Raw genomic sequence first — 24370 nt, 5'->3', positions numbered from 1 at the left:
GTAACATGCTAAGATACCAATAAATGTAACATGCTATGATACCAATACTGTACCATATGTAGCAAGGCTGTTCCACCGGTCTCATTCAGGGGAATTAATTTCATATTCTTTAACATGGACTGAAAATCCGTGTCTCTCTTTGTTCCTGCAAACTGTTGTTCCTCAAAATCTGCAATCTTGTCTAACAATTCCCTGTAAAATCACCAAAATATTTCAATATGAGAGGTTTTTTAATACTCAATCTTGTCTAACAATTCCCTGTAAAATCACCAAAATATTTCAATATGAGAGGTTTATTAACACTCAAATCGATATGCAACTCTTAATAGCGAAAATGCATATCATTGACATTTTATATGAACTTACAACAATTTTTACATAAATTTCTCACAATATGCAGGGATCGTCCTGGGCTTCGCCAATGTTGCAAATTGCGATTTTTTTCCCTTATTGGCGACAAAAATATCCCATCTGGCGATTCTTTTGGCGACATACTTTTTGGTTATTTAATTTGTACATACAATCATGGATTTGGACTGGATAAATTAAAAGGGAGAACGAAAGGAAGCCACGAAATTGACTAAGCAATGCATTGGAATCAATCTGTTACACAAACGATCCTTTGTTCGTATTGACGACCCCATCTTTACAGTGCATTGTTACATCATAATCTGCTTATGCTGACATCTGGGCTGAGTACTGTATGCTGCGATAGTCAATCATGCTACCGCACTATACCTACAACTGACCGACTTCTGAAGACGCGAATAGAACAGATGCAATTAATTGTATGGCTAATCCTTCTGTGTTTTTTTTTGTTTTTTTTACATATACCAATACAATAGTTTCGCTGAACCTTTATAGAAACTGATAATGTTTGAAGTACCCACAGTGTATAAATACAAAGCAAATGGAAAAAATCTCAATCACAATTATATCTGTCGCCAGTGCAGCATTTTACTCATTGATCTTTTCCTTTTGCCATCATTTCCGTGTTACGGATGCAGAGACTTAAACTCCTCAAGAAGAAATAGCACAAAAAAAACAGTTTTGCATAATTAATAATTATTTATTTCTCAAAATATAGGAGTGAAAGAATCCCTAAATTGGGTGTGAATTTATGCTTATATATACGGTCCAATATTGCCAGGGGTTGACTCGTGTAAGTTTCATTCGTGGGAATGGAGATCCTATTTTGCTTGTTGAGAAAATTTATACAGCATTCAGTGATCATTCTTGGGATTTAGGAAGCAATTCACTACAAGCTTTGTGAAGCTAGACTTAAAGGGGTGGGGTGTTGGGTGGGGCTGCTGAGAGACTACTGGTGTCACCTGTCAGCACTGTAGACTGTGAAAGTGGATTCAGTAAGATGAACCTCATAAAAACTGACATCAGAAATAAGCTCTGCATCTCATGTCTCAAGAATTTAATGAGAATCAGCATGTATAGATGTGAAAAATTAGACTTTGAAACTGCATTCAACAAGTGGGCAGTCCTAAAATCGCGACAGATCTTCATGTAACACTTTGTAACATTTTGTTAATGCTTGTTGTAATTAAAGTATTAACTAACCCATCTTTTGTAATTTTCATTGCCTGTTACATTAATAGACTAAATTAACACTTGGAAAAATGTACACTACTTGTTTTGGCGACACTTTTTGAAAATTGGCGACAAAATATTGAGGTTGGCGATATTTTTGGCGACAGCTTTTTAAAAGCCAGGACCATCCCTGAATATGCATAATAAAAACAAATGAAGATGATGGTTGCATGCATCAGTGAGATGTATCTAAATAAGTGTAGAGATAAAAGACTGTATGAATACAAAATAAAATAAAGCATAAATTTTCAAAGTTTTTCGTCATTGTCCTGCCCAATAGTTTAATCTGTGGATACTTCCTATTCTTAAATAATCGATTATCTTAAAGGAATTTGAAATGTTAGCGAAGTCTATTTATGTACACAGTATACAACAATGGTAAAACTCTGTCAAGACATACATTTTTATTGTTAATCCATTATGGTATTATGATTGATGGATAATTTTACTGTTTTAAGAATTACACTGATACTAGTTTTAAGATATGATATGATATGTAGTGATATAGTCCTTGCTTATTTTCCAGTGTATATATAATAATTTAGTCCTTGCTTATTTACCAATGTATATCTAATAGTTTAGTCCTTGCTTATTTTCCAATGTACATAATAATTTAGTCCTTGGTTATTTTCCAGTGTATATATAAAAATATAGTCCTTGCTTATTTTCCAGTGTATATATAATAATTTAGTCCTTGCTTATTTACCAATGTATATCTAATAGTTTAGTCCTTGCTTATTTTCCAATGTACATAATAATTTTGTCCTTGGTTATTTTCCAGTGTATATATAAAAATATAGTCCTTGCTTATTTTCCAGTGTATATATAATAATTTAGTCCTTGCTTATTTACCAATGTATATCTAATAGTTTAGTCCTTGCTTATTTTCCAATGTACATAATAATTTAGTCCCTGGTTATTTTCCAGTGTATATATAATAATAGAGTCCTTGCTTATTTTCCAGCTCTGATATGTCAGCGCTAAGTTTAAGATGCCACTTCTCCGCTTGCAAGAACATCTGTCTGAGAAGGAGGACGTTGGTGTGAGCTGCATTCAGTAATTCTGACTCGATCTCCCCTTTCACATTCATCAACAGCCCGTCCAACATCTCCATCACCTCATCTATTGTGTATGTGGATTCATCAAGCCTACAATGGATCATTTATACAATCACTGTAACAATAAATCCATCACCTCATCTATTGTGTATGCGGATTCATCAAGCCTACAATTTATCATTGATACAATCACAATAAAAATAAATCGATCAATACCTGTTAGATAAATACAAGTCAAATAACCTGATTGTTAGATAAACAAGTGTAACAACCTGATTGTCAGATAAATCAAGTGGAATAACCATACAGATAAATACAAGTGGAATAACCTGTTAGATAAACACAAGTGCAATAACCTGACTGTTAGACAGATACAAGTGGTATACATTAATTTTCTAATTTATGCTGTTACATTAAAGCTTGGTAAATGGAAGACATATCAACACAAGAAAACTATAGTACATACTACTGAACTACTTCTGGCTTTGATAACTACATTGTCCACCTTTACAATACGATACAGGCTTTGATAACTACATTGTCCACCTTTACAATACGATACAGGCTTTGATAACTACATTGTCCACCTTTACAATACGATACAGGCTTTGATAACTACATTGTCCACCTTTACAATACGATACAGGCTTTGATAACTACATTGTCCACCTTTACAATACGATACAGGCTTTGATAACTACATTGTCCTTCTTTACAATACGATACAGGCTTTGATAACTACATTGTCCATCTTTACAATACGATACAGGCTTTGATAACTACATTGTCCATCTTTACAATATGATACAACATCTTATCTATATTCCAAAGTGACTTTAAAATGCATACACATCATTTTGATAATGTCTTTGCAATCAGAAGGTGAATATCAGAGAAACAACTGTGGCCATTTTAAAATTTCTTTTGGCACACATCAGACTGATACCACTCAACTGTACAAGAAACGTCTAGACCATATTTTCCAGCTAGCAGTTTACTGGAATACTGCAAGTAGCAAAATGCTGGTATCAATTTTGAGCCATGGACTGTAAAAAATGTATTATCTAATCCTAAATAATCTGAGTTGTTATGTGACAGGCATTGCAGATTTAATGGTTTGGTTAGGTCAAATGGAGTCAAAGAATTTATCAGCACTTATTCAACCTTCCACTTACAAGATAATGGTATTGATAGTTAATATTGGGGTTTTATGTTACTGAACAATATGATATCACTAATAAATAATGGGGTTTTGTGCTACTAAAAAATAAGAGTACTCCACTGAACATCATGTCTCAATGTGCACACTAAAAGCATGAACTCACACACCCCACTCAAGGTATCCCATCCAACATGCATGTGTAAAGTACCCCTATCAAGGTATCCCATCCAACATGCATGTGTAAAGTACCCCTATCAAGGTATCCCATCCATCATGCATGTGTAAAGTACCCCACTCAAGTTATCCCATCTAAAGAACACACATAAAGTACCCCTATCAAGTTATCCCATCCAAAGAACACACATAAAGTACCCCTATCAAGTTATCCCATCCAAAGAACACACATAAAGTACCCCATTCAAAGGGTGCAAATGACCCAAGAGACTCTGATCCATTGTATAAGAAAGTCAATTAAGTTTAATACAAAATTTCAACTTTGTCCCTGCCATCCCTGCTGCTGTCATTTTGCCAGAATGGGCTGAATAGGTCTTGCTTTATTCTAGTGCAATAAAGGCAAGAAATGGTGAAATTGTGCCTTTGAAAAATGATTATTTGGCTCCTCAACATGCTAAAAGACCTGTATTTTTTCTTCTTCATGATCAGAATATGAATTACTGGTATACCACATATCTGGCAGCTACCATAAATAACTGCTTACAAGTTGAGACCAACTGCAAATATGTGTGAGTGTATGTGTGTGAATTGGATTTTAATAGAGCTTTAACAATTTTTCAGTCAGATCACTACAATATCTGCAGTGTGACAGTTCAAATGATGTCTAGCACTGGGGCATCATGCTGCAGACATGTAGCATGATGTCCCACCCAGTCACATTTTCCTGACACCAGACCGACCAGTCCTAACACTAACCTCTTAATGCTGAGCACCAAGCAAGGCAGCTGTTAGTACCATTTTTGTAAGTCTCTGGTATGAATCGGCTGGGGATAGAACCAACGACCTCCTGTATCTGAGGCGGGCGCTCTAACCACTAGGCCACCGGAATCTGCCATTGCATAATGCATTTGCAGATCTGGGTCTAAGCAGTTAACTAGGGCTAATCAGTGGAAAAAACAACACAGACCTTGACATACAAGTGCATTAAGCAATGTCAGTTCAGGGTCTATGCAGTTAGCTAGTCCTAATCAGTGGAAAAAACAACACAGACCTTGACATACAAGTGCATTAGGCAATGTCAGTTCTAGGTCTATGCAGTTAGCTAGGGCTAATCAGTGGAAACAACAACACAGACCTTGACATACAAGTGCATTAGGCAATGTCAGTTCTAGGTCTATGCAGTTAGCTAGGGCTAATCAGTGGAAACAACAACACAGACCTTGACATACAAGTGCTTTAGGCAATGGCAGTTCAGGGTCTATGTTGTTTAGAGCTCAACTTGACTTATAAGCAAGTATGGATGGTAGATTGTGGAAAAGTGTGGCTAAAGCATACCCACTGTATCATGAAAGCTTTAAGATTAAATTGACATCATCGACAGTAATCACTGACCAAAAAGAGCAACAAGTTATCAAGTACATGTATAATTATAACTGTTCCTTAACTGTTCACTGATCACATTTTTAAACTGTTATGTCCACTGTTCATGTCCGATTAATCATTCTTTAGTACAGTAAAACCTAAGCGGGACCACCTGTCTTGAGAGACCACTGCTATGTGAGACCACCTGTCTTGAGAGACCACATTCTCAATATACAAATTTATTAATTATACAGAATTCTGGCTGGTTATGAGAGACCACCTATCTTAAGAGACCATAATTTTTCAGCACAAGAGGCAGTCTTTCAAGACAGGTAATATTATATTATATAAAGATTTAGAGAGTATATGTTATGTGATTTTAGAAAAGATAGTCATGTTAAATTTGAGATTCTTGGCCAATCATACATGTACATTAGAGGTTGACTGAAATTATTAACTGCTTTTAAACATTTTACTTGACAGAGGCATACTGCATCCTCTTTCCACCTTCATCTTACCTCATTAAGCAACCTCAAATATCTACATTCAACTTAAGTCTTATTTTTCTTCTGGTTTCCAAGCCATTATATAACTATGTACCTACCACTATAATTGTCTTTTTGTTTGATAAAAATATTAATCTCCACATCATTCACTCTCAACCACATGTGCCATCAGACTCTGTACTGCTAAGACAGATACATTATAATACCTTAGGTAGCTAACTAGTCAATAAATTTAGAACATAACCATATTTATTGGATGGGTGAACAGGTTTGCATTTGCAGGCACATCTTTTTTATACTTCCTGTTTTCTGTATGTTAAGTACAAAGCCACAGTCATTATCCTCAATTATAGTCCAAATTCAGATTATTTCACATTTTCATTCCATTCTTTTTGAAAATGACTGAAATGTTTATTGGGAATCCTTCTTTACTCATGAAATCAAAATGGTTCTAGACTTGATTGAGGAATTAAACTGTATAATCCCCGGTTAGAAGTTATGTCACTAAGGCCAATTACAATTGGTTAATGTTAAAGCAAATTTGATAATGTAAAGTACAGAATCTGTTTGATGAATGACAGTATATTAAATTAAAAATGAACCCATTAACAAAACACAGACAGGTCATATGCTTGCTTTATTTACTTTCCTGATCTCAATATTATTACTTTTATTTGAAACAAAACTGCATTGACATTTATTGTTTTAGCAATAATGAAAATATGAAGTGGAGATTATGTTTATAGCATGACTGTTTGCATAGCATGTGTGGCGGTCAGGATTCATAAAGAATTCTAAATGATAAATTCAAAGACGTTTCCCAATCTTTCAAAGACTACAACCGCAGATTTCCAAGACCTATTTTTGCTAACATTATGTATAGAAGTTATGTTATATGACAAAACAATGAATGCAAAATACTACAATATCGTTTAATGATGAAATGAAACTGAATGGGTCATTAAAAGAATAAAACCAAGAAAACTCTACTACATCCAAATCTAACAACCTTGGACAATTTTATTTGTGGTTATAAAAAGAAATAAAAATGTTTTTTTTTCTTCGATTTTCAAAGACTTTTCAAGACCTCAGTGTAATCTGCAACATTTTCCCAAACTTAAAAGGCCTTGAAAATGCTACCTCATTTTTCTCAAAATGTCAAAGACCTTCAAACACTGTAAGAGTAAAAAGTAGAACAAACAACACAGACTCTAATCTGCAGGTGCAATGTGAGATGGCAGATAAGGGTCTATGTTGTTTGCAGTTGAACTTGACCTATAAAGCAAGCATATATGAAATTCTTAACCTGATTTCTTGGTAGATCTTCTAGTTGAGAAGTTATAAATTAGAAAAAGAAAAAGATATACATTCATAACTCTGTGTGTGTGTGTGTGTGTGATTTGAACTTGTTAACATAGCTTTAACAATTTTTCAGTCATATCACTATGATGCATGCAGTGTGAAAGTTTTTAATTGTTTCTAGCACTGGGGCATCATGCCCCACCCAGTCACATTATCCATACGCCAAGATGACCAGTCCTAACACTAACCTCTTAATGTTGAGCACTACGTGAGACAGCTGCTAGTCTAATTCTCTGGTATGACTTGACTAGTGATCAAACCCATGACCTCACGCATCTTAGGTGGACATTCTAAACACTAGGCCACTGGAGCAGTCTCTGACATGAGTATGCTGTTGATGTATGCACTACGAGTGACATCCACACCTGATCAAATCTGGAGCAGTAGCGGAATACCTAGTTTCCATGGCGACCACACAATCAAGTGAATTGGGCCAAAAGTGAAATTTCCAAGGCATGAGTATCTGAGCATTGGATATGCTATCATGTAAAATACAGTACCAATTCATTTAAATTTCTACATGATCAAAGCATTCTGTTAAAACCAGATGGCTGGATGAATTGACCATCGATCAGTCTGTTATGACCGCTTTTTGCCAACAAAATACTTCCAATAAATGGCAAAGTGGAGGACAGATGGTTACAGAAAAGGAGGCTTTCCAAAACTACCACTGTAGCGTCCTAAAGAAATAATTGATAATCGTTATAAACAACATAATAATCCTTACCTGCAGATAATAAACCAGTTAAAGGAAAGTATCAGATTTAGAAAATGATGTATATGTTCTCATAACCTTACCATAACTGCTTGCTACTGAGCAAGTGTGATGTCTTGCCTGTATAAGGGTACAATCAAGTATGTGGAGGAAATGTATGAATGCTAACAGCTACAGTATAAGTGTTACTATTTACGATCTGAGATTTTATTTTTTCTTCAAACACAAGTCTGCTAAAGGCTGTTGGGCTTAAAGTCGTGTAACCCTTAGTTTTTGGGTTCATAGATTAGTTGTTGCTAGTACATCTAAATCATATTAATCTTGAAATGAAGCAGAAATTTGACTGGCTAAATCAAAATGAATCAAAACTATGCATTTCACATGCAAAGGTCACTGATCCTCTTGGTTCCACATCAATCCTCCAGTTTCAATTACACATTTATTGACAAAAGTGTTGTGAGCAATATGGCTTAATAATTTTTTTATTCCTCCAAAAGCATCAAATGTCGTAGCATTTTTATAGATTTCCTGACAGAACCTGAATTAGATCCTTATCAAAATATATTTATAAGAATGCTGATCATCCAATGAAATTTTAAATAATGCCAGTTGAGTCAATGACTTTTTTAATTATCAGAGACATTTGAGTTCATTGTCACAAATAATGTTCTGTAAGCCAGATCATGGAATCAGATTTTCCATCCAACACTGAAATTGTAAACAATTGTTTACAAAACAGAAAAGATTTACTGCTGAAACTTGACTTTAACATTTATCATAATATATAATGTATTTATAGGAATATGGTTATCATCAATTAAATACTAAATTAAATTGAAAACAGAACATTTACTAACTGTAATTAAATGGCTATATGTAGTCACATACCTACATAATGCTTATAGATGTTGACAACAAGATCCAGGTCACATGGCAGTAATGGTCAGTAATGGTCAGTTAGACACCTGAATAATTATGTTCATGCTACACTCCGTGATGAGATCATGTTATACAAGACAGCTGAACAATCAGTGTGAGTTAAGGTACCAATCAAATAGCCTGTGATATCATTTAAAGATGACTGCTTAGTTCTAATGCATTAAAATATTGAAGCAAAATTAATTTTACAGGTGTTAAATTTTAAATGGTAACACTATGAAAACTATGAGGTCTTCAGTGATCAGGAAAAAATAAAATTTTGTTACTTTAATGAATATTTAATTTGTTTTGATTCTCCTCAGTCCTGGTTTTGTAATGATTGTTTCCCTCTCTTTCTGGATTTCATCTCTCATAATGAAATACCAGACAACCAGACAGATAAAGCAGCTAAAAAATGCAGCACTTCTATAGATTCAAGTCATGCTACTCCAGTTTAAACAGACCCCACTTGCACAGATTATGATAGTCAAGCTGAAATGGATCCCACCTGCATGGATTCTGATAGCCAAACTGAAACAGACCCCATTTGCACAAATTCTTATAGTCAAGCTGAAATGGACCACACCTGCATGGATTCTCATAGGCAAACTGAAATGGATCCAACTGCAAAGATTCTGATAGTCAAACTGAAATGGATCCTACCTGCATGGAATCTGACAGTCAAGCTGAAACAGATTGCATCTGCACGGATTTTGATAGTCAAGTTGAAACAGATCCCACTTGCATGGATTTTGATAGTCAAGTTGAAACAGATCACACCTGCATGGATTTTGATAGTCAAGTTGAAACAGAATGCACCTGTATGGATTATTAAAACAACTTCAAACTGAATTCAAGTCCACAAGCCAGCCAGTGTCTTGTATAAAACAGTGTAGAGGAAGCTAGCCAGTAAAGCTCTTGATGATGGTGATGATGTAACAAAACTAACAGAAATAGAATCCAACAGAGAATTACACTCAAAAGAGCATCAAAATAATCTAAGAAAAAACTGTTCCAAAGTTATGCAATCTGAGGCTGGCATGGGAGACAAACATACATTTAAGCAGGAATTTATTATGAACAAAGACCTCTATTTCTGTTAAAATTCTGGAATTTGTAGCATGTATATTTCAAGAAGGAAAAGAAAGAAACTGTATTTTGTAGGATCCCCATTAAAACATGTAAAGTCTTCTAATTCTAACTCCATCCACTAGTCTGCATTCAAAAATCCTGACAGATCATGCCAAGACTAAGAAAAACAGATATCTCTCTAACTCCATCCATTAGGCTGTGCTCAGGAGCCCTGACAGATCATGCCAAATGAAGCACCACAGCTAACTCATCCTTTAGATGGTGTTCAGAAGCCCTGACAGATCATGCCAAATGCAGCACCACAGCTAACTCATCCTTTAGACGATGTTCAGAAGCTCAGAAAGATCATGCCAAAATGAAGCAACACAGATTTCTCTCTAATTCAAGGGTGGGCAAAATATAGCCACTGGGCTGGATCCAACCCATGACCTGGTTTCATCTGTTAATTTACATCATACTGTGTGGCTTAAAAATCACTTATCTAACCTGTGCCCTAGAGGAAGTTGTTGATGCCTACTCAAACTCCATCCTTGATAAAGTAACACAGAAATTTCTCTAACTTGATCCATTAGTCTGCACTCCAAGACTCTGACAGATCATGCCATGAATCAGTAACACGGAAACGTCTTTAACTTGATCCATTAGTCTGTGATCAGAGACTCTGACAGATCATGCCATGAATGAGTAACACAGAAATTTTTCTAACTTGATCCATTAGTCTGTACTCAGAGATTCTGACAGATCATGCCATGAATGAGTAACACAGGAATTTCTCTAACTTCATCCATTAGTCTTTGCTCAGAAGCTCTGACAGATCATGCCATGAATGACTAACACAGATATCTTTCTAATTTCATTCATTAGTCTGTGCTCAGAAGCTCTAACAGAATAAGTCTTGAATGAGTAATACAAAGATACTGTGATGATGGGTGTTTCAGCATGCATCCATGTTTTTATCTGCAAATCTCTGAGACAGAATAAGTGGCCAACAGACTGATAGAAAGGTTTTCTCTTCCATTTGCTAGCACTGCTAAGGAGAAATACCTAATAGATAAGTAATGTCTCTTCTGAATCTTATACAAATATTTGGCACAAAAGATAAAAAGCAATCATTAAGAGAAATGTTCCTAACCCATAGAAAAACCACTGAAGCACAAAATGGGGAAAATATTAATACTGCTAAATGCTATGGATTCCTTGTAGAAAGTATAAAAGATATTACTGTTATTTATAGCCTGTCAAATTTGTTCAGTATTTTAATAAGAAGAAGGAAATGTAGAAACAAAAATATTGTTTGCTGATGATTGAATTATGGAATCAAATAAATCAGTTGCAGAGACAATCACAAAAAAATCACAAAAATAATCAGGGAACATCTGAACCAGTTAGGTTCAGTTTGTTAGTGAAGGAACCAATCAATGTAATGGCAGGTTTAAAACTGGCAACATAGCTGAAGTGAAATACGTATGTCAGGTTGGCGCTTGTTTGGACACATTAAAGAATGTTTCTTATGTGAAACAGGTTGAGATGAGGCTTACTAAGTTATGGCATGTACCTGAAGCATCTCCTAAAAAGATAGCAGTCTTTTTGAAGGTGCAAAGAAGCAAGCACTTACACAAAAAAGTAGCAAACAAGAAATTGAAAAAAGCATACCAAACATACTGGGTCTGATTTAATGACTCTATGCAGTTGGTGGAGTCCCAGACACCTGCTGTACTCCAGACCCTGCATCAGCTACAGGATAGTGACGCTACTGCTATTGGCCTGCTTGAGAAAATGAAACTCTGGACTTTATTGGCATTTTAGCAGAATTCCTTCCTCTCTTCCTCACATGTCAGTGCTAAATAAAGGGTGTCAATGGGAGATCATAGATTTCTCATATTTCTATTGGGGATCATATATTTCTCACATTTCAATGGGTGAGCATAGATTTCTCACATTTCAATGGAAGGATCAATAAATTTCTCATATTTCAATGGGTGATAACAGATTTCTCACATTTCAATTTCAATGGGTGATAACAGATTTCTCACATTTCAATTTCAATGGGTGATAACATATTTCTCACATTTCAATTTCAATGGGTGATCATAGATTTCTCACATTTCAATTTCAATGGGTGATCATAGATTTCTCACATTTCACTTTCAATGGGTAATAACAGATTTCTCACATTTCAATTTCAATGGGTGATCATAGATTTCTCACATTTCAATTTCAATGGGTGATCATAGATTTCTCACATTTCAATTTCAATGGGTGATCATAAATTTCTCACATTTCAATTTCAATGGGTGATAACAGATTTCTCACATTTCAGTTTCAATGGGTGATAACAGATTTCTCACATTTCAGTTTCATTGGATGATAATAGATTTCTCACATTTCAATTTCAATGGGTGATAACAGACTTCTCACATTTCAGTTTCATTGGGTGATAATAGATTTCTCACATTTCAATTTCAATGGGTGATCATAGATTTCTCACATTTCAATTTCAATGGGTGATAACAGATTTCCCACATACTGCTCCACCTACTGAATACACAAAGGACACATTGAGAGATCTTGCAGCACATGTAGTAGTAGATTCACTTATATGGAACTAGTATAAAAACTTGGCAAATACAATATCGCAGATTGTAAAAAAGAGGAGTTAAATGTACTGCTGAAGAAGTATAGTCACAATTTTGTCAGATCACAAAAATGTGGGATTCCAGAATTACAACAGCCAGGGAATCACCATGGCTCCTTATTGCATTATCACAAAAGAAGCTGAATTCCTTTCTGGATTGATGCTAGGTCAAACAAGCTTAAATGTGACTTTGACAGCTGGAGGAAACAGATCCTTGAGAAATAAATGTAATCAACATTAAGTGCAACATAATAGTTTTCATGGGTAGTGCTACCGACGCCAAACTTTTACCTTGCAATTGGCTTTAGAGCTGAAGTATTTCTGTCAGCCCTAGTCTCTAATGCATGGCCAGAGAAAGAGCGAGGCCAGTGCAAGCAAATGAATCAAGACAACACTAAGATTAGACGTAAAACCAGATATGCTATAGATCCTTATGAACACCATGGTAAATAGGCCAGACTTGGCACTAAGGACAGAGACATTATCATAAACAAGTTGGTGGACACATGGATAAGTGCCATATACAGGAGAAAGCTGCAAGCTGGAACTTAAAGGCATAAAACAAACACAAACAGAGAATAAAGTAACAACGACTGATGCTGCAGCACAAAATGTACATCTACAACAAATATACAAATGTAGTAAGGGAACAAGAGAGGACTGCAATGAAGGTAATCAGTCTTGAACTTAAAGTAGATCTTGAAGTAGATTTTGATCCCGAAAGGGAGACTGATATATAGAGTAACAGTGATCATGCTTCACCATTCTGAACCCGAATTATTACTTTTAAAATTTATTTTTCCAAATTCAATCAATATTTTTAAAAGCAATAAATTAAATACTTTAGTCCAGTGAAATGGTCATGATTTTATATCTTTTAAACTGTTTTTTTTTTTAAATCTGACCAGATTGTCAATAGCTTCCTTCTTTTAGATATTACTACCATCCCACCTGACTTGGAAACTACAGCATTTGAGTCTGCACATGAAGAAACATGTCTGTTAATAGTAACATTCTTTCATTTGAAAATGCATCTCATCTGCGTTTACCCAGCCAATAAATACATCCTTTGATATGCAGTTCCTAATGACTTGGACAGTCACTCATGCAAGGTTTCTGCTTTCTTAAAGCCTTTTCCTAAATTACATTAAAAATTATAACATTATAACATTTGCAGTTCCAGACTACAATAAAGATATGACAAGTTGAGAAAAACATTAAATAAATACCATCTTTTGTCATTTGACTCACACAATATTACTGCTGAGACAAATCAACAAGAAATGTATTCATTTAATATAAATCTGTGTTAACTGAAAATACAGAGTTTACATGAAATTTTAATACAACTTTTGTCATTTGTCTCAGATCATCTCACAATAATAACTTTGGTCATTTGTCTCAGATCATCTCATAATACTAACTTTTGTCATTTGTCTCGGATCATCTCACAATAATAACTTTGGTCATTTGCTCAGATCATCTCATAATACTAACTTTGGTCATTTGTCTCCGATCATCTCATAAACTAACTTTGGTCATTTGTCTCAGATCATATCAAGTTTCGTGGTTAGTATTATTCACATGAACTTTATAAATACAAATAATTTTCAAAAAGGATTCCTTTTGAATAAAAAATTGTGTATGTAATGAAACATGATATAATGGTTGTTACTTATAATCCAAATAAAATTGTGTTCGGCTTCTATATTATATGCAATGTTATGAATATCTATATTATGTGCTTAATTTTTATCCATGATTGTAGATTGAATTTTAAGTCAATGGTCTTTTTAAACAGGATGCTTACATGACTAACTTTTGTCCATGATTTTTGTCCATGGTCTTTGTAAACTGGATGCTTACATGACTAAGTTATGTCCATGACTGTATGTTGTAAAAATCATGATGACATATTTTTTTGAGTTAGAATATTCTAGAAACAGATTCATTTACAATTTGATTGGAATTTTTTATTTAGAATGAATCACAAGCAGGTTATGTGAAAATGTGTATAAAAAGAGACTTGGTAAAAAAAGTAATTCATTTCTGTTTTAGGTCAGTCAGTGGGAATCGTTTTCTCTTAGAATAAAGTAGTGTTCAGTATAATTCAGGATAAATTATTTATTCAAATTATTAATTTGAATTACTAAGTTCTCAATGAACTTGGATTAACACTACTTTGAAATTATTGTTAACTCATTCAAAGACATTCAGGGTATACAAGACTATTGGAATTCATCTGAAACATTCTGTTCTTTTGGACTTGTATTTGTGATGGGATATTTAGGATTATTTTGGATTTAATTCACAATACTGTATGTGTATCTTAAATTTTCAATTTGTACTGTAGAGAAATAAGCTTCTTGCTGATTTTACATAAATTATTGGCTTCACTTCTTTCTGTTACATATTTTAAGACCAAGAGTTATAACAATATATAATTATTTATTACTGTTTTGTTTACCATGATGTTTCTGTTCAAGATAAACCATCAAAACCTCTATCAAACTTTTAAAATCTTTTCACTGGCCAGAATCTGCTGGTAAAAAGTAACTTTCTCCTCACCCCCGGCAACTTTCTCAAAGCTTTTTCCTACTTCACTTCTGAGGGAATGTCAAGCATGATTTCATCTGAAGCAAACACAATCCAGGTAAATAATACTTGAGTAAAAAATTATCGTAGAAAATGCACTGGCCTCAGTTTATTTTCAAAAACTTGAATATCAGGGATTTTATTGGCTTGAAATAACAAAGGTCTGTGTTTTTAATCAGGAAACTCCTAACATCAGATCAGACAGACTGGTAAGTTTGAAAGTGTCTGATCCATCTTAAAGTTAAATTACTTTTATTTTGATGATACCAGGTTTCTTATAGCAAGACATATATAATCACATGTGAATATTTGTACATGTATGTACATCTTTTCATACATACATGAGACATACATAATATCTTACAGATTAGGCTGTATAACATGTTCACACATACATCATCTATCATACCTACACTGGATAGCTACATGTACCTACCTACATATCTAAATATGTATGTAAATACATACAGAATATATATTTAGTTGTGTATCGCAACATTTTCTGTATAGTGTACAGGAATCTTCAATTTATGCCCCACAACTGCAGCAGCTAAGGAATTACCTTGTTTCTTTCAATTCATTAAAGCAGAAATCAACCGCCCTCAGTCGCAGGTCTCTCTGGTAACGAGTAAATCTAATGAAATTCAGAATCTGGGCCTGGTGATGGTCATTCACTCCCAATTTTGATGACTGGAAAAGTAAAGAAGAGTCAAGTGTGACAAATGAACACAAAACACATGGTATATCACTAACACAAAAGGTTCTTCACAGGAATCAACTCTACTGTCCTGAAAGAATTTGCAGAAATTCAAGAAAAGACCAATTTCTTTTTCTAAACTACTTCTGATATTCTTGACATGAAATTAGTTGCCATAGAGACCATACTGGATTTTAAGAATGTCACCATTTTCATCAAGGACAAGGAAAAAAACCATTAGCAGATATTTTGTAGAAACTCCATGCCAATATGTCATCCATGCAGAAGATATTTTGTAGAAACTCCATGCCAATATGCCATCCATGCAGAAAATATTTGGTAGAAACTCGATGCCAATATGTCGTCCATTAACAGATATTTTGTACAAACTCCATGCCAATGTATCATCCATGCAGAAAATATTTTGTTGAAACTCGATGCCAATATGTCATCCATGCAGAAGATATTTGGTACAAACTCCATGCCAAGAAAGAGCCGTTTGTTTGTACCCCCTTACCGATTAAAAAATGAAAAGCATAAATGAGATAAAAAATGCACAGAACTTAGTTCACTCATTGATCTATATTTTCAAATCTGAATATGATCAGGATGGCCCTAACACTGTTATTTTCTTCACATTTCATACCAAACAGAAGTTTTCAGTGTAAATGATGACCTTTTGCTTGCTGGTCATTTCCAGTTCCTGGAAAAGTCCATTTTCAGTGAAGGGATGGATGCACGACTGCACATGTACACAGAAAGTAAATACATGTACTATGTCATCTGCTTCTGATGTATACAATGTTAAATCAAGCAAAGGAAAAGAATAACAGCTACAAATTTTCCTTTCACCTGAATTTAACAAGTGGTATAATATCTATGTACATATGTGCAAAAGGATATAACTCTCAATTTTCAACCTAATGATCATTTATGAAATTATCTGAGTTACCGAATTAAACCACTATGTTGTCTGAAGAAAATAGGCTCATCCACAGAGTATGCACTATGGCGCTGTGTTGGTGTGGAAACTCCATTAAAGCACGAAATGCACAGAATGATGCTGACAGTGTTAGGGACACTCTTGTCAGTCAGATTAGAAATTATAAGTAAATGAATGAATTGACTAAGTTCTGTGCATTTTCTATCTCATTAAAGATTTCTGCTATTAAATTGATAGGCAGTACAAACAAACAGAGATTCAAGAAAATACTTTAGAACATTCTTCCTGCTTGCAATGTGGCAGACCGAGTGAAATTTCCTCTAAAACTTTCCAATGTAGCAGGTTCAAAAACAAGCGCGTGCGTGTGTCTTTTCCTGTACTAGTTTAAAATATACCAGGATTAATTTAGGACTGTGTGGTAACTGTTTCCGTGTTGTAACTGTACCCACTAGCTAGTTTCTTAGCACACGCCAACTTTTTCGTGCCGCAGTATAAAAATTCAAAATCATTTAATCTGATCATTTTGTTACTTTCATGAATTAATTTAATGACGGCTGTATAGAGAATAGCGACGTGAAAATGTGGTGTGACTGGGGATCATTACTGAGTAACTGGGATATCCATAAAAACAGTGCATCTTTATGATAAACTTTATGCATCAATACCCCTGAAATCGCACACGCGTTGATGAAGAAATCTGAATACTCAATACACTAATGAAACAATGAATCTCTGCAATATTTACGTATGGATCAAATTAGAACGTAATGGTCATGATTACCATTTTGATCAAGATGCGAAACAAACTAAACGGCGCAGCTGGACGGTCTCTTTTTGTAAAATATTTGTGGACGGATGCGACAACTTGAGCGGAAGTAGAAAACCGCACCAAATTTTAAGTCCAAAATAGTCAAGTCAAGACTAAGCGGAAAGTTCTTTAAAAAAATTAAAGCCAAAAGTATTTTGAAAAAAATATGAATAAATTTGTTTTTATCTTAAAATTCTCTAGAAGAATTTCACATCTGTTAGTTTATATTTTGTTAGAATTGCCATCTTCATATCAAGATGGCGGCTCAGGGTAAGTCGACACATGGAACATGTGCTAACGTAGTAAAACCATCCATATATCTACTTATAGATATCTACTATTTATAGTTATGATGAGTGAAACAAGGGACACAATACATCATGATATATTTAATTCTGGCCTATTCTCGTCACAGATGCCGTAATATAAAACGAAATTGCGAAATATTGCGGCACAATATGGGGTTAGTCGATGTAATGTTATGCTTCAAAACCATATGTTGAGTCAAAGGGATACCGATCACAATGGGAAGAGTTTATTTCATATAAAGAGGTGTGAATATATGTGTGTCTATAAATATTTATCTACACATAAAGGTTCCATCACTAATCTTCCCGTTATGACCACCCCCACCCCACCACCACGTAGTATAAAAACTATAACCATTCCATTATGATCGAATCCCTGTTGAGTGAATCAGACACTATTTAGGCAATATATATATATATATATATATATATATATATATATATATATATATATATATATATATATATATCGAATCCCTGTTGAGTGAATCAGACACTAATCAGGCTATATATACATATTGCATTTCTTGCTTCACGTCCACTTCTTCGTTGAGCTCTCACTTTTCCCTGTTCTGGCCAAAAGGAAAAGTCACTTCTTCCTAATATTCAAGTCTAACTTCACCCATGTTGTCCTTATTATTTCACGATGTTTTTTGTGCCCTTGTTACTGTATTTATTATTTTTGTCTTTTATTCCCAATTAAAATCAAAAGATATTTAATATTTGTGCTCAACATGTGAGTATTATTTACTCATTGTGGCGTCCTCAGTGTGATTTGAGTTCTGCAAAACAGTGTTATCATTCATTTCTTTGTTTCTGTTTTACTACAAAATGGAATGCATAGATCTTATCATGTGATCAGCTGGATCATGAGCACTGCTGTTCCCAGATCATTTGTCAAGGGTACTTGTTGCTTATTCGGGTATTTTGCTGTCCTAAAACAGGCTAAAAAAAATACTGCTTCTGTGACTGTTTAATGATCTTTCTCTAATATCTTGGTGTACTTGGAATTCATGAGAGATTTCCTCTGGATTCAAACTTGTAAACTGTCTTGTAAATTTTGTCGCCCAGAGCCCTACATTTATGGTCTTAATAATATATTTTTAAAAAATTGCATGAAACTGAGCTTGTATGTAAATTGTAGGGTTGAATATTTCACAGTCTGTACATTGTGTTGGCCATTTTTTGAGACTATGACCCTGATCATAAATTTATTACAGTAAATGAGAATCATAATTATTTAGTTATGAATTTGTACATGTTATTAATTACTTATGCCGAAACCTAAATGTAAACCATGCATTTATTTGAATATAAAAAATTGCCCAACACCCTTAAATTTATGTTCTATGCCATTCATTTTTTGGAAGAATCAACTCTTAAAAAGGTGAATATGACTTGCAAACTGCATAGTCTCAGATTTACCATTGGACAATTTGCAGATCAGTATCTGTAATTGTATTCAGTAGATTAGTCCTAATGTACTGCATAGACTTTAATCTACTGACACATGATGTGATGGTGGATCTATGCAGTCTGCAGTTGGAACTTTTTACATACACTAATGTGAATTCCTCATCCTTTTCAGCGGGAAAAAAAAAGAAGGCGAAGGGCAAAACTATGGCCCTGACAGATTTCTTGTCAGATGAACATGGCAACGTTCAAGCTCCTGTGACCAGCTATGTCCGGGCAAACAAACCTGTAGATTGGGCAACAGAGGTGGAAAAGTTGGAGGATGATGGTTAGTATTGCATTTCTGTCATCAATATCCAGTGACAAGGTATTCATTTTCTTTTTCTTCTATAGCATCAATGACGGCTGTCACTTTTTTTTGCAAAAATATTATTAAACAAAGGACTTTGTGTCATAAGGTTAATGTAGGCATACGCAAACCTTAATCTGTGATCTGTTTTATCCACATACATCATAGGGTGTGGCTTTAACAATTCACTTGTCCAGCCCGTATCCTGGAGGAAGTTGCTCATGCATGATTTTTATAGTATGCTGGCTATTTTTTTGTTTCTGTTTTTATATAGCTGTGTTTAATAATTGGTTGCATTACAAGCTTGAAAACTACTTTTAAAGGTGCATTTAATACAAGCTTACCTGGCATTTGTTACATTTCAGATCCTGGGGAGATGGAGTATGGGAAACATATGATTGACCGCAGTAAGCTTCCTACAGCTCCTAAAGCCTCAAGGGGTCCTGATGTGGACTTGTCGAGAGTTCCAACGAGCCCTCCATTCACTGCATTTATAGGCAATCTGCCATATGAGGCTAACGAAGAAAAGATAACTCATTTCTTCCGCAACCAGAAGGTACAGTCATTACTTTTGCATTAAATTGATCCTAAAATCAGACCAGTTTGCATTTGGCTGTTAACATACATCTTGCTATCTGAAATCAGAATGCCTCCCATTTGAGACCATATTTTCTGTGTCAAGTGTTTTAAATTTTTCTTTATAATGAATCAATTAATGGATTATGTAAAAGATAAAAGTTATTGATCACTAGTTTATATTTGTTTCCCCCTCCCACCCATTGAAAAAGGGGAAATGTGACATATGCAGAGTATATGGCACTGGAGCTGAGAAAATTTTAATGGGGATAACAAGTTATTTTGAAACATAAAAAGGCATTAAATACGATTCCAATGTACATGCTGGATGGACAAAGACATTTCAGTGGCATTTCAAAATTAAATGTAAAAAAGGCAGACAAACAGGCCAAATTAAAATACAGACAAAAAATAGACTCTACTTTTTTTTTGTTGTTGTCACAATTTAACTATGCATGATCATGTGCTGCAAAACCATATAGCCCTTGTTTAAAGGTTACAGTAAGCCTAATAAATAAGAATCTAAAAATGAAAGTAAAATATAAAGATATTTATTACATCAAAATCCCTGTTTGAACAAGTAGACTATGGCATTAATGGACTTAAAGTCCTAATACAGCATTATGGAATAGTAAATCTAGCATAATAATCAGTAGAGTGCTAATTCAAGGAAGTTAAACTTTGGCAGAACTCACGTTAGTAAAAAATCTTATTTTGGAGCAGAATTCTCCCAAAGACAATACCTGTGAGCTGCAGAAAATTGTACAATACAACCGTTAAGAATGTTTTTCAACTTCCAGCTGGCTAAGCTAGCAATGAATATGCCCCTTCAGAGAGCAGACTGTGAAAGTGGGTTCTCAGTACAAAACAGTATTGATACACATACAAGAAACAGATTAAGTTGCAGGGATGGTCCTGGCTTTTAAAAAGTTGTCGTAAAAAAAAAATGCCAGCCTCACTATTTTGTCGTCAATTTTCAAAAAATTTCACCAGAATAAGTAGTGAATATTTTTCCAAGTCTGTCAATGTAATAGGCGATGAGAAGTCTATTAATGGAATAGGCAATGAAAATTGCAAAAGATGGGATAGTTATTAATTTATTAACAACAAGCAATACAGCTATAATTTACAAAATAAATCATTACATTACTGTTTTGCTCTATTAAAATGTTATAGAATGTTACATGATGATCCATCGCGATTTTAGGGCTGCCCACTTGTTGAATGCATATGATGTGTGCGTATCTACTTTAAGGCCTGAGAGTTGGGTGGCTCCCTGAAATGGAAATAATCATTAATTTTTTATGCTATAAATATTTCATTTATAATTATATGTTCTGATTTTGTTAATTATATATATATATATATATATATATATATATATATATATATATATATATCAAAAAGTTTGCATTAATGCAGCAATCACAGTGTACTAGAGATGTAACATCACAATAAATATTTTAAGGTTGTACACATATTTTCCCCCATGTTACTGTCATTTAAATCCATAGAATATTACAGTTAACAAGCTATAATATAATATTCTCAATACCTGTGTGATACACAACTGGTGCAGCTTTGGGACAGTTGTATTGGCCAGGTTGTAGTAAGCTGCAAAGAAAGTGTTCCTCATGGCACTGATAACGGCATTTTTACTTTTACTAATAGCAAGCTTCACTACTTCCATGGTCTTTGCATCCCACATCACTGTGTAGGTATGAGTGTTGTCACCTAAAAAAAAAATGCATTATCAAATGTACAATATCTACTATCCTGACATCTACAATATCTCACTCAATTTTTAAAAATAGAAACATCGGATATTGTGTATATTTTTTTCCAAATAATAGTTTTGTAAGAAACTTTAGTTAATGACATGTTGATTATAAAAACCTGTGATCGTACTTTGCAACGTAAGAGAAGTGACGTATAATGTGATCGTCAATTTCATGCATTCAGTAATTAAATGCTCCCCTTTTTGTGGCTAGCTTCACAAAGTACATCTCTGTCAATCAGGAGTTTCTGAAATTTATTTTTGTTGCACTTTACATGCTTTGCTTGTAGTGAATTGCTTCTTAATTCCCAAGAATGATCACTGAATGCTGTGGAATTTTTCTCGACAAGCAAAATAGGATCTCCATTCACACCAATGAAACTTACACAAATCAACACCTGCCATTAATGTACCATATATATATATAAGCATAAATTCACACCAATTTTAGGTATAACAAAAAGGCATGGTTTATTTGTCAATCAATTGCAAGTGCTTTCACGCACTGTAGAACAGGGTGGTTCTTTGAAGTATGTCGAAGAGGCTTAAGTATGACCTTCAGCTATTGTATAGAATATGAGAGGGATACGTTGGGGAGGGTGGCGAATAAGGTACTGCACAGGGAGAAACAGCGTGTTGTTTTGGAAAATTTAACATGTATTGGAAAAATTGGACAATATTTAGTGAAAATGATACTTGAATATGCCGCAAAAAAAAACCTCCTCGCTGCTAGGTCCCAATCTGCCTGTTTTTGGATTCACTCCCGGCTTGGCTTTTGAAAAGATTTATGTTTTGCATGACATGCTAGAATAACTGTTTTGTACAAACTTACCTAAATTTATTCAACGACTATTTGAATTCTTTGGAAATTAAATTATTCTTTATGTACATTAGAAACTTCAACACAGAAGGGTCATTTTTTGTTCATTTGAATGTATTCGGATTTCTTGCAACTATTGGAATTGATAGGACTTTTAGGAACTAGGAATTCATTCACCATGCTGTAAGTTAATTTAATTCTTTCACTCCTGTATTTTGAGAAATAAATTATTTTTAATTATGCAAAACTTATTTGTTTTGCTATTTTTTATGGCGTAGTTTAAGTCTCTGCATTTGTAACATGGGATTGACGGCAAAAGGAAAAGATCATTGAGCAAATTAGCATATTTTACTTACCCTGCCTGGATTCATGTTTGGTGACAATTCTTCTTCAAAATATGACAGACAGTTGTAAATGAATTGACAACTTGTGCCTTGATACATATATCACATAGCATCTGCTTTAACTTTGTATCATATCTCAGCCATGGATGCCCAAGTTTCCATCTGTCTAGAAATTTTCTGGAACAGTTGACCCGTTCATCATGATGTGTTGTTGCACTTGGAAAAATTACTACCATCACTACCTGTAGATAATGTTGGACTGCTAGGTTTAATATCAGGTTATGTGACTGTGTTGTCTGATGAATTTGCACTAAATCCAGATGCTGTCAATTTTATTAATTTACTGTTAGGATGAGATAATGAACATGCAGCGTCTAACTTACGTTTACTCCCGTGATAATGTTGCACTGTCAACAGTATATAATTGTGATTGAGGTTTTTTTCCATTTGCTTTGTATATTTATACACAGCAATTGGTACTTCAGAAGTAATCAGTTTTCTCTGAAGTTTCAGCAAAACTATTTTATTGGTATATTTAAAAAAAAAAAATATCAGAATGATTAGCTGTTCAATTAATTGTAGCTGTTTCTGTTCGCGTCTTCAGAGGTTGGTCGATTATAGGTATAGTCTGGTAGCATGATTGACTGTATCACAGCATACAGTACTCAAGCCAGATGTCAACATAAGCAGAATATGATGTAACGGTGCACTGTAAAGCTGGGTTTGTCAATACGAACAAAGGATTTGTTTATGTAACAGATAGATTCCAGTGCATTGTGTTGCCAAGTTTGTGGCTTCCTTTCGTGGTTCCTTTGAATTTCTGTACTCCAAATCCATGAGTGTATGTACAAATTAAACAACGAAAAAGGCTGTCACCAAATAAATCATCAAATGGTATATTTTTTCACCAGTAAGGAAAAAAATCGCAATTTGCGACATTGCCAAAGCCCAGGACAATCCCTGCAACTTAGAAACAATGAATAAATTAATGCTTATACAACTAGAGTCTTAATCTTTTAAAGATTTTGATGTTAAATAGGGTCTTACAGAGTGGATCAAGAAGAAGGAGATGGATATTGAAGTGTTATGTCAATATTGAACCATGGCTGTTCCTTTCTCTCCCTCATATTTGTTCTGCTCCCCCTTATTTATCC

General features: G+C 34.3%; 2 protein-coding genes across 3 annotated transcripts in view; one reads left to right on the top strand and one right to left on the bottom strand.

Moving 5' to 3' along the window:
• LOC149792078 (leucine zipper transcription factor-like protein 1) overlaps window positions 1-17699 on the bottom strand; it is a 41017-nt gene extending 23318 nt beyond the window's left edge. Inside the window, exons 1-4 of the mRNA XM_089970588.1 lie at window positions 17603-17699; window positions 15744-15871; window positions 2556-2750; window positions 54-192 (exon numbers count right to left, since the gene is read on the bottom strand). Coding sequence (XP_089826714.1) covers window positions 54-192; window positions 2556-2750; window positions 15744-15871; window positions 17603-17605 — 465 coding nt within the window. The 5' untranslated portion in view covers window positions 17606-17699. The remainder of the gene's footprint in view (window positions 1-53; window positions 193-2555; window positions 2751-15743; window positions 15872-17602) is intronic.
• A 156-nt stretch (window positions 17700-17855) lies between these two features.
• The window catches only part of LOC149792076 (eukaryotic translation initiation factor 4B-like), a 78085-nt gene continuing 71570 nt past the window's right edge, over window positions 17856-24370 (top strand). For both annotated transcript variants that reach the window (XM_089970586.1, XM_089970585.1), the window contains exons 1-3: window positions 17856-17899; window positions 19526-19678; window positions 20065-20255. In XM_089970586.1, the coding sequence (XP_089826712.1) occupies window positions 17887-17899; window positions 19526-19678; window positions 20065-20255 (357 nt within the window). In that variant the 5' untranslated portion in view covers window positions 17856-17886. The remainder of the gene's footprint in view (window positions 17900-19525; window positions 19679-20064; window positions 20256-24370) is intronic.

Source organism: Sinohyriopsis cumingii, chromosome 9, assembly GCF_028554795.1.
Source record: "Sinohyriopsis cumingii isolate HCF-2022 chromosome 9, ASM2855479v2, whole genome shotgun sequence".
Taxonomy (NCBI): Eukaryota; Metazoa; Mollusca; class Bivalvia; order Unionida; family Unionidae; genus Sinohyriopsis; species Sinohyriopsis cumingii.
This window is presented reverse-complemented; position numbering and strand designations above follow the sequence as displayed.